This window comes from Scomber japonicus, unplaced genomic scaffold (assembly GCF_027409825.1).
Source record: "Scomber japonicus isolate fScoJap1 unplaced genomic scaffold, fScoJap1.pri scaffold_548, whole genome shotgun sequence".
In the NCBI taxonomy this organism is placed as follows: domain Eukaryota; kingdom Metazoa; phylum Chordata; class Actinopteri; order Scombriformes; family Scombridae; genus Scomber; species Scomber japonicus.
The window spans coordinates 15867-27426 of NW_026518599.1; the positions used below are offsets into that span (position 1 = coordinate 15867).

The window sequence follows — 11560 nt, forward strand, 5'->3', positions numbered from 1 at the left end:
ACATAACGTCTCATATCTGCATGCTTTATGACACACTGACTCGATGATTTGACGCTTAAAACGTCTCAAATTTCCTCCAGTGTGACAGAAATGATTCAGTTTAAATGTTTTTTTTGTTTTTGTTATATTAGTGAGAGCAGTGTTTAAACCTCTCAAACCTTTGTGTGAGTTAAAGTCAACACCGTGATGTTTCTGCGCTGAGCGTCAAGTGCGCAGCAGAGAAAGTTCAGGAAAGTTGTGAGAGCTGATCGACAGGATGACAAGTTTCACTGTTTCAGGAAAATATCGAGTTTAACTTCCACCACCCATCCAGGTGATAGACGGAGCCCTTCCTTTAAGATTTAAATTGAATTTGACACTGGAATGGAAACTTGCCTATTCTTTCAGTTGCGCGTGCGCGCACACGCACGCGCATGAGCGCGCATGCACGCACACATATACACGCGTGCACACACAGACACACACGCACATACAAACGCACACAAATACACACACACACACACACACACACACACACACACACACACACATACATACACACACACACATACAAAGGCACACAAATACACACACACACATACAAACACACACAAATACACACACACACACACACATACACACACACACACACACACACACATACATACACACAAATACACACACACACACACACACACACACACACACACACACACACACACACACACACACACACACACAGTGTTCTTTCACACTTTGTTGAAGTTGAATGTATATTTTCTCTCCTGCCAGGAGGAGAGAAGAAGAGAAGGAGTGAAGGAGAGAAGGAGAGAAGGACAGAGGAGAGAAGGAGAGAGGAGAGAAGAAGAGAAGGAGATAAGGAGATAAGGAGAGAGGAGAGAAGGAGATAAGGAGAGAAGGCACTGGGGTGACAGAGAGGAGAGTGGTGTTGGAGGAGCCATGCTGTCTCTGAGCTGTGCTGACCCGTGGCCTGAAGGCTCGGTGGGTCTGGAGGAGGAGGTGGTGACGGTGCAGACGGAGGAGCGGGGCGGCAGCAGCGTGAGCGGCTGCTGCAGCTCCGTCAGCCTGGACGACAGCCTGACCAGCCTGCAGTGGCTGCAGGAGTTCTCCATCCTCGGCGCCAACGGGCCCCAGCAGCCGCACCACCAGCCGCACCTGTTCGCCCGCCGCCAGCTGGGCTCCGAGGCCCCGGCCTCCCCTCTGGCCGCGGACCCCGCCTCCATCGGCACGCCGCTGACCCCGGGGAAGCCCACGGCGGCGGCCTACAGCAGGTTGCAGACGCTCCCCGGCATCGTGGCTCACGGTCACTGCCCGGACGAGGTGGACTACAAGACCAACGCGCACATCAAGCCTCCCTACTCCTACGCCACCCTCATCTGCATGGCCATGCAGGCCAGCAAGAAGACCAAGATCACTCTGTCCTGCATCTACAAGTGGATCACCGACAACTTCTGCTACTACCGGCACGCCGACCCCACCTGGCAGGTGAGCCGCACACACAAAGCTCCTCTCGTCAGTGATGTGTCACTCCCGACACTTTCTCTGTGCTCTGTGTGAAAACCAGTTTCTGTTCTCACGTCGAGCTGCAGCCTCACTGTTCTCAGCTGTGAGGTCAAATCACAGCTGGGCGCACGCATTTCTCTATTTAAAGAACATTTATTCAGCAGAACACAAAACACTGAGAGGAGGTCTGGGCCTGCTGCCACACTCTGATAAAAGTATTAGTGGCTTGGCTGTGGGGGTAATTAATAACTCCTGAGGCAATGCAGTAATACTTCCTCCATTCCACGAAGCCTTACAGAAAGCATTAACTTCACACTTTATTCTCCTTTTTTGTGTTTTTGTTCATGTCTCGGGTAAAAAGACGTTAAACAAGGAGCAGGTTTCTCCTCTGAACGTTCAGGAATTCTCAAGGAAAAGTTTAATTTTGCAGGATGAATGATTGATGAAGCTGTTCGCTGTACTCCCGTGTGTCAGCGTCTGGCTCAGAGCGTTCTGTTATTGTAAGGCAGTACATGGGGCAGATAATATTTAACAAAGGGTCATCGGGTCACCGCTCTATTTGGACTTCAGAGAAGGGGGGTTGGGTGGGGGGGGGGGGGGGGGTACACACTGCTTTAAAGGTGGTGTATGATTCTCAGGCAGCTGTACTTCCTGCCTCACTACAGCTGAGCGTACAATCAGTTTAATTAAAACAAAAAAAGAAAGTTTAAACATTTCAGGGACATACCTTAATTAGCTTAGCTTAGCATAAAGACTGGAAACAGAGGGAAACTGCTAGCCTGACTCTGTACAAAGGTGTTAAAATCCTCCTACCACCTGCCAGTATCTGTTAAACTCACAAATTAACACTTTAAAATTTTGTTAGTTCAGTCAAAACAACAAAAAAACTAAAAAAGCTTAAAATGAAACTCTGCAGCGCTTCGTTGAGCCACAGCGTTTCTGCACCTGGTGAAGAAAGAGTCCAACATCTGTTAATAGACTAATTGCTTAATCGCTAATCCTGAGAAGCCGAGGGAGCATAAAGAAAGCAGAATAAAGTCAGAGTTATTGTTCCCGACTAGCTTTAGCATAGATAGATAGATGTAATATTACTCCTCTGCTGCCAATGATGATGCAACATGACGATGATTTGCTGTTCAGTTGAGTTTGTGTTGTAACTGGATTTAACAAAGATGTGGATTAATTTCCCTTCAGGCCTTCAGAGCTGCCGGTAGATGCAGTTTATTAGCTTTGGACTTCATCATACATCACATATTTCTGATCTGCTCCTTTAACGAAGCGGAACCGGTGTCTGAGCTGTCGTCTCTGTTTGCAGAACTCCATCCGACACAACCTGTCGCTCAACAAGTGCTTCATCAAGGTGCCGCGGCAGAAGGACGAGCCGGGGAAGGGCGGCTTCTGGAAGATCGACCCGCAGTACGCCGAGCGCCTCCTGAGCGGCGCCTACAAGAAGAGGAGGATGCCGCCGGTCCAGATCAACCCGGCCCTGCAGAACAGGCTCCGGATCAACCTGCAGCCGCCGTCCCGAGGCCCCTGCAGCCCCACCGGCAGTCACGGCCTGAGCGTCAACCCGGAGTCCCAGCGGCTCCTCCGGGAGTTTGAAGAAGCCACCGGCGCCGACCAGAACTGGGACCCACATCTGGCTGAGGGGACCATGCTGGGGTCCTGGCCGGCGGTCCGAGGTCGAGGGGCTCACAAAAGGAAACCGGGCTCCAGAAACGGCGGCGCCAAAGCCCCCCGGCGCTCCAGCTCCCCGCTGCTCTGCGTGGTGGACGAGCAGAAGGAGATCGGACCACTCAAGGGCGACTTCGACTGGGACGCCCTGCTGGACTCGGCCCTCAGCGGCGAGCTCAGCCTGGACGGAGGAGAACCGCTGAGCCCCATCATGAAAGAGGAGGACCTGACGGTGCGGGGGACCCACATCTCCCCCGCCGACGCGCCCGCCGGGACGGCAGACATCCACGTGCTGGTGGAGACCCAGAGGAATAACGACGTGTCGGACTTTGACGAGGAGACCTTCCTGGCCACGGCCTTCCTGGAGAGCCCCTGGCCGGAGGAGGAGGAGGAGCAGAGCCGCAGTGACTACCTCTGTAGCTCCACCGTCAACCTGGACCAGCTGTTCGACCTCGGGGACTCGTTAGGCGGAGACCCCAGCACCCGGATCGACACCCTCCTCTGAGGAATAGTGGCTTTCCGGTTCCTCCTTGGCGACGCTACTGAGGAATAGCAGACTCCTTTTTTTCTTTTGTTTTTAAGCTTTTTAAACTCGAGCGGTTCTTATTGTCCGAGTCATGCCGGCTCTCCCTGATGGAGGCTACCGAACAAAGACGCCACAACGTGCAGCAGCAGCAGCGGCGGTGAATCACGTTGACTCGTTTTGACTTCAGACAAACTGAAATCTGATTGTTTTTGGGACGACGACACAACTCAGTCTCTGCCCGGCCAGCATGTCCATGTGGGCCCCAAACGGGTTACATTTGGGCTGCAATGTGGCTCAGTTTCCATGGCGACCACACCTGTGATTGCCCATTTGGGCTTCAAATGGGTTCTGACTGGGTTTCAGGTGGGGCCCATTTTTCTGAACCAATATGGAGCCAATACAATTTACCTGCTTAGCCCACTTCCATCCCTTATGGGGCTCGTACAGTCATCCCACATGGGCTTCACACGTTACTGAAACCATTCAAGCCCACTCAGCACCCACGTAGCCCACATTTAACCCACGTTGGCGCCCACATGGACGTGCCGGCTGGAGTGTTTACATCGTGAAGGTGTGTTCATGGTGACGGACGACTGAGAGGGAGAGGAGCGATCGATCCGCTTCACAGAGGTTAGGGTTAGGTAAAGTGGGTAAAGTCTCTGAATGGACTGTGAAGCCTGTGAGAGCGGCGTTACCATGACGATTAATGAGTTTATTTGCCAAATGACGTTTGGTGTACGAGTGATTTACTGTAGTAAGTTTTTTTTTTTGTGCGTGTGGGGTTTTTTGGTACTAACTCTCTTCTCTTTATGCATTGTACAAATATTATTAGGACCATTTTAACTTGCAGACTCATCTTATTGTATAGCATCCACCCTCTCTCTTGACTTTCTAGTAGAGCAGTAGATGCAAAGCGGTAGAGCAGAATTTGATCTCATGTGGGCCGGATCATTAAAAAGAAGGAAGGAAAGAAAGAAGGAAGGAAATAAGGAAATGAGAAGGGAAGGAAGGAAAGACAGGCAAAAGGAAGGAGGGAAGAAAGGTAGGAAAGAGAGATAGTGAAGGACGGACAGAGGAAAGAAGGAAGGAACGGAGAAAGGAAGGAAGGAAGGAAGGAAAGACGGACAGAGGAAAGAAGGAAGGGGTGAAAGGAAGGAAGGAACGAAGGAAGGAAGGAAATAAGGAAATAAGAAGGGAAGGAAGGAAAGACAGGCAAAAGGAAGGAGGGAAGAAAGGTAGGAAAGAGAGATAGTGAAGGACGGACAGACAGAAGGAAGGAACGGAGAAAGGAAGGAAGGAAGGAAGGAAGGAAGGGAGGAAGGAAAGACAGAAGGAAAAGAAGACAGAAAGGAAGGAAGGAAGGAAAATAAGACAGAAAGGAAAGATGGAAGGAAGGAAGGAAGGAAAGAGAAGAAGGAAGAAAAGATGGAGGGAAGACAGGACAGGTAGAAGGAAGGAAGGAAAAGAAGACAGAAAGGAAGGAAGGAAGGAAAAGAAGACAAAGGAAAGATGGAAGGAAGAAAGGAAGGAAAGAGAAGAAGGAAGAAAAGATGGAGGGAAGACAGGACAGGTAGAAGGAAGGAAGGAAAAGAAGACAAAGGAAAGATGGAAGGAAGGAAGGAACAAAGAAAGAAAAGGAGGAAGGAAAGATGGAAGGAAGGAATTAAGTAACAAAGATTGAAAAGAAGGAAGGAAGGAAGGAAGTAAAGTGGGCCGGATTGGACCCCCTGGCGGGCCGGTTCTGGCCCACGGGCCGCATGTTTGACACCCCTGCGGTAGAGGATTTATCAGAAATGGACGCGAAACATCTCCAGGGCTAAAATCTCTCCCAACAAAAAACTATTAACTCTTTATTGGACAAATAATTATATTTGGTAACTTCTGTAAATATCCCAAAATATCCTTCCTTCCTTCTTTCCTTCCTTCCCTCCCTCTTTTCTTTTCTCCCTCCCTCATTCCTTATTTCCTCCGTCCTTCCTTCCTTTCCTTCCTTCCATCTGTCCTTCCTCCCTCCCTCCTTCTCTCTTTCTTTCCTCCCCCCTACCTCCGTCCTTCCTTCCTTCCTTTCCTTCCTTCCATCTGTCCTTCCTCCCTCCCTCCTTCTCTCCTCCCTTCCTTCTTTCCTTCCTCCGTCCTTCCTTCCTTCCTTTCCTTACTTCCATCTGTCCTTCCTCCCTCCCTCCTTCTCTCCTCCCTTCCTTCTTTCCTTCCTCCGTCCTTCCTTCCTTCCTTTCCTTCCTTCCATCTGTCCTTCCTCCCTCCCTCCTTCTCTCCTCCCTTCCTTCTTTCCTTCCTCCGTCCTTCCTTCCTTCCTTTCCTTCCTTCCATCTGTTCTTCCTCCCTCCCTCCTTCTCTCCTCCCTTCCTTCTTTCCTTCCTCCGTCCTTCCTTCCTTCCTTTCCTTCCTTCCATCTGTTCTTCCTCCCTCCCTCCTTCTCTCCTCCCTTCCTTCTTTCCTTCCTCCATCCCCCTTTCTTCTTCCTTCCTTCTTTCTTCCTCCCTCCCTCCTTCTCTCCTCCCTTCCTTCTTTCCTTCCTCCGTCCTTCCTTCCTTCCTTTCCTTACTTCCATCTGTTCTTCCTCCCTCCCTCCTTCTCTCCTCCCTTCCTTCTTTCCTTCCTCCATCCCCCTTTCTTCTTCCTTCCTTCTTTCTTCCCTTCCTCCCTCCCTCCTTCTCTCTTTCTTTCCTCCCCCCTACCTTCCTTCCTTCCTTCCTTCTTTCCTCCGTCCTTCCTCCCTTCCTTTCAATGAGTGTCCTATAAAGGGTTAAGACCTTAAAAAATGCTCACTTTAGAAAAGGCGCGCCGGGTAAATGAATACCTGACCTTCTACGTGCCAAGGAACGACACTTGGGACTCGACAGGGCGGCGGTGTTAAGAGGAAATGTCTCTTTTTGTTTTTTCGTTGGGCAGTAAATGAACAAAAGATCTCGTGGCCGCTTGTAAATGTACAAGTAGTGTTAACTTTAACCCTCCTGTTGTGCTCAGGTCAAGGAAGGACAGGAGGAAGAAAGGAAAGAGTAAGGAGGAAAAGAGGAATGAAGTAAGGAGAGAAGGAAGGAGTACGGAGGGAGGGAGGAAAGGTGGAAGTAAGGAAGGAAAGGAGTAAGGAGGGAAGGAGGGAGGGAGGAAGGAAGGAAAGGAGTAAGGAGGGAGGGAGGAGGGAAGGAAAGGAGTAAGGAAGGAGGGAGGAAAGGAGGAAGGAAGGAAGGAAAGAAGTAAGGACAAAAGAGGAAGGAATTTAGGAGAGAAGGGAGGAAGGAAGGAAGGAAGGAAGGAAAGGAGTAAGGACGAAAAGAGGAAAGAAGGGAGTAAGGAGGGAGGAAAGGAGGAAGGAAGGAAGGAAAGATGGAAGGAGGAGCGAGCAAAGAAAGAGGGGAGGAGGGGAAGAAGGAAGGAAAGAAGGAACAGTCAAAAGAGACGGGTCAATTTGACCCGGGAGGACGACAGGAGGGTTAATTTGACCTTGATGGTAGGGGTAGTCGCTCCTGTCACCCCCCCCCCCCCCCCCCCCCCCCCACTGAAGAATGTGTGAAAGTGCAATCAGTGTACAGGGAAGCTCGTCATATTTTACATTCAGTCGTACTCATGCAGTTTACTTTAGAGAGACGTCTGTTCCACTAGTGACTCTTTGTAAAAAAAAAAAAATGTTTTAAAAAATGAAGAAAAAAATAAAGTAGTGTATTATTATTAGTATTATTAGCTCTTCTCGATCAAATAACACTTATAATTAATTGCATCTTACCTCATGATTGGTCCTGTGTGTAAATGTTGGCGTCAGATTCTTTTACTTTCCCTGTTTTTATGTTATTTTCTATTTTTCTTTGACAATAATAAAAAAAAAAAAGAAGTTTTAGTGCATCTTGTTTGTCTGAATGATACGTTTTCCTGTTTATCTTCCCCCTGCCCCCCCCCCCCCCCCCCACCACCACCCCCCCCCTCCTTTAGTGTGCCTCTGTGTCCCAGATAGCAAAATTCTTTTGGCCCATATCTGGCCCACACCTGACATGTTCATCCGGCCCACATACAGCATGGAATGATGGCACTTGGGCGGTCCGCTCATGTTTGCCAAAAGTGGGCCATAACCAAGCCATCACAATGCCAGATGTCAACCAAAAACACACCAAATAAACCAGTTCGGCCAAGACTGGCCCAAATATGTTTCAACAAAGGTGGGCCAAGTATGTTTCCTTATATGTGGGCCTCTTTAGGCTCACATCCGGATTAGTCATTGCCATACTTGCCATATTTCGGCCAAAGATGGGCCATATTCGTTTTGTGATATTTGGCCCAAATGTAGCATTTACTACATGGGCCAGTTTAGGTTCACGTCTGTTTTGTCCGGGCCAGAAGAATGCCTACAGTGCCGGATCATTGCCTCAAGTGGCCCACATCCGCATGCTATCTGGGGTGAGATTTACATTTGTCTTCTCCTGCTCATTAACACTTTTAAAATCAGTCAAACCAACAAACTCAAGCTCAGAATGAAACTCTGCAGCTTCGTTGAGCCACGACGTTTCTGCACCTGGTGAAGAAAGAGTCCAACATCAATATCTTCTGTTAATCGACTAATTGCTTAATCGCTAATCCTGAGAAGCCGAGGGAGCGTAAAGAAAGCAGAATAAAGTCAGAGTTATTGTTCCCGACTAGCTTTAGCATAGAGAGATAGATGTAATATTACTCCTCTGCTGCCAATGATGATGCAACATGAAGAAAGAAGAAAGAAGTTTTAGTGCATCTTGCTTGTCTGACGGAAGAAGGAAGGAAGGAGGGAGGAAGGAAGGGAGGAAGAAGGAAGGAAAGGAAGGAGGAAGAAGGAACGAAAGGAGGGAGGAAGGAAGGAAGGGAGGAAGAAGGAAGGAAAGGAAGGAGGGAGGAAGGAAGGAAAGGAGGAAGGAAGGGAAGCAAGGAGTGAAGAAGGAAGGAAAGGAAGGAGGGAGGGAGGAAGGAAGGAAGGAAGGAAAGGACGGATGAAGAAAGGAAAGGAGGAAGGAAGGAAGGAAGGTAGGAAGGAAAGGAGGGAAGAAGGAAGGAAAGGAGGGAGGAAGGAAGGAAGGTAGGAAGGAAAGGAGGGAGGAAGGGAAGGAAGGGAGGAAGAAGGAAGGAAAGGATGGAGGAAGGAAGGAAGGACAGAAGGAGGGAACATTTACCCTAACAGCTGAACTTAGATCTGAGGAAGGAAGGAAGGAAGGAAGGAAGGAAGGACAGATGAAGGAAGGAAGGAAGGACAGATGAAGGAAGGAAGCTGCTGCCAATGATGATGCAACATGAAGAAAGAAAGAAAGAAGTTTTAGTGCATCTTGCTTCTCTGAATGATACGTCCTCCCCTTTCTTCGTTCTTCGTTTTTCCTTTCTTCGTTCCTTCCTTCCATCTGTCCTTCCTCCCTTCCTTCCTTCCTTCCTTCCTTCCTTCCTTCCTTCATCTGACCGTCCTTCCTTCCTCAGATCTAAGTTCAGCTGTTAGGGTAAATGTTCCCTCCTTCTGTCCTTTCTTCCTTCCTTCCATCTGTCCTTCCTCCCTTTCTTCCTTCCTTCCAACCTTCCTTTTTTCCTTTCTTCCTTCTGTCCTTCCTTCCTTCCATCTGTCCTTCCTACCTTTCTTTCCTTCCATCTGTCCTTCCTCCCTTTCTTCCTTCCATCTGTCCTTCTTACCTTCCTTTTTTCCTTCCATCTGTCCTTCTTACCTTCCTTTTTTCCTTTCTTCGTTCCTTCCTTCCATCTGTCCTTCCTCCCTTTCTTCCTTCCTTTTTTCCTTTCTTCCTTCCTTCCAACCTTCCTTTTTTCCTTTCTTCCTTCTGTCCTTCCTTCTTTCCATCTGTCCTTCCTACCTTTCTTGGTTCCTTCGTACCTTTCTTTCCTTCCATCTGTCCTTCCTCCCTTTCTTCCTTCCATCTGTCCTTCTACCCCCCCTCCCTCTTTTACCCCCCCCCTTTAGTGTGCCTCTGTGTGAGATTTACGTTTGTCTTTTCCTGCTCATCTCTTTTGGGGCTCTCGCTGTGATCAGGCAGTGGATGGGTAATAGTAGCAGGGGGTGGCTGGGTTTCTCTTTCAGGGCTTTGTCTGTGCTCAGTCAGACTCTTGTTCCCCATGGCGCTTGGATCTGTGGTCCTTCATTAGGTCGGTGTGGGGTCTAACAGGGACAAGTGTCCCACGGCCCCATATATCACCGCCTGTCTGCACCCGCTGTAGACCACACCGTCTCTCCCCCCCCCCCTGACCCCGCTGCAGATTAGCAAGGTGGCTCGCGTTCACAGAGTCAAATGATAAAAGCCGGCGTAATCAAATGCAAATACGTCGTAGAATTTAAGACCCCCCCCCCCCCCCCCCCCCCCGATCCCCCTCTCTCGTGAGTAGACGGGGCTCGCTGTCAGCAGGTCTGTCTGTGGTCACTGATGATGAGGTAATGACGGCTGAGAGATGAAGGGCAAAGATAAAGTGCTGTAACGCTACACCTCGCTATGATGGACACCCAACACTCTGCTGGAAAGGCAGCATCCTGCACCTTCATGCCCAGCTGGAGTGCTTTTTTTTCCTGGAAAGAGGAGCTGATGTTTCCCCCTCCTCCTCCTCCTCCTCCCCCACCCACCCACCCACCCCACCACACACACACACAGCCTCAGCTCCATGCATGCCCCCCTGGACTGCTATTACCTGCTGGACTTGTAGCTCTCCAGCTGGATTGCAGGGCTCATAATAGTAATGTGTGAGGCAGGTTAGATGAGAGGCCCGTGGTAACCTGATGCAGGTATTATTGGCTAGCTCTGCTGACGGCTGCAGGTAAGAGGAGCCTCCCGCTGAAACGCTAACCTTTACCGCTATCGTTCCAACCCAGAAACGCTGCAAACTGAAAGCGCTAAAACACCAACACCCAATGTGACTAAGATGGTGATGCAGCCATTTACAGCACGGTTCAACTGACGGGAGCGTTGGAGGGACGATACTGATTATACTGATTATACTAGGTTTTTACATTATGTGCCAAAATCTTAATATTTAGATGCTAAAAATGTTCAGATGAAGTTCTAACCAGAATCTAGATGTCATTTTTTATTGGGATCATTTGTTTTAACCCTTAAACAGACCTTACTAGTTATGTCATTTGCACCTCAAGTAAGGAAGGAAGGAAGGAAAGAAGGAAGGAAGGAGAATATATTGGAGGATTATAGCAACCCTTCCTTCCTTCCTTCCTTCCTTCCTTCCTTCCTTCCTCTGTCCTTCCTTCCTTCCTTCATCTGTCCTTCCTTCCTTCCTTCCTTCCTTCCTTCCTTCCTTCCTTCCTCTGTCCTTCCTTCCTTCCTTCCTCTGTCCTTCCTTCCTTCCTTCCTCTGTCCTTCCTTCCTTCCTTCATCTGTCCTTCCTTCCTTCCTTCCTCTGTCCTTCCTTCCTTTCTTCCTCTGTCCTTCCTTCCTTCCTTCCTCTGTCCTTCCTTCCTTCCTTCCTTCCTTCCTTCCTTCCTTCCTCTGTCCTTCCTTCCTTCCTTCATCTGTCCTTCCTTCCTTCCTTCCTTCCTTCCTTCCTCAGATCTAAGTTCAGCTGTTAGGGTAAATGTTCCCTCCTTCTGTCCTTTCTTCCTTCCTTCATCTGTCTTTCCTTTCTTTCTTCCTTCCTCCCTCCCTCCCTTCCTTCCTCCCTCATTTCCTTCCTTCTTCCTCCCTCATTTCCTTCCACATGCATGTAAGGAAGGAGAATATATTGGAGGATTATAGCAACCCTTCCTCCCTTCCTTCCCTTCCGTCCTCCTTTCCTTCCTTCTTCCCTCTTTTCCTTCCTACCGTCCTTCCTTCTTCCTCCCTTGCTTCCCTTCCGTCCTCCTTTCCTTCCTTCTTCCTCCCTTGCTTCCCTTCCGTCCTCCTTTCCTTC

The 11560-nt window shown here is 49.3% G+C and overlaps 1 protein-coding gene across 1 annotated transcript; it reads left to right on the plus strand.

Moving 5' to 3' along the window:
- The first annotated feature begins 939 nt into the window (after window positions 1-939).
- On the plus strand, window positions 940-3682 carry LOC128354768 (forkhead box protein J1-A-like). Its single transcript, XM_053314936.1, has 2 exons — window positions 940-1485; window positions 2819-3682. Exons 1-2 carry the CDS (start codon window positions 940-942, stop codon window positions 3680-3682), a joined length of 1410 nt encoding a protein of 469 aa, XP_053170911.1.
- Window positions 3683-11560: the final 7878 nt, after the last annotated feature.

Excerpts from the sequence above, each read along its gene's own strand:
- LOC128354768 (XM_053314936.1), top strand. The coding sequence starts at position 940 with ATGCTGTCTCTGAGCTGTGCTGACCCGTGGCCTGAAGGCTCGGTGGGT. Across the intron at positions 1,486-2,818 it reads ACGCCGACCCCACCTGGCAG|AACTCCATCCGACACAACCT; the intron begins GTGAGCCGCACA and ends CTCTGTTTGCAG.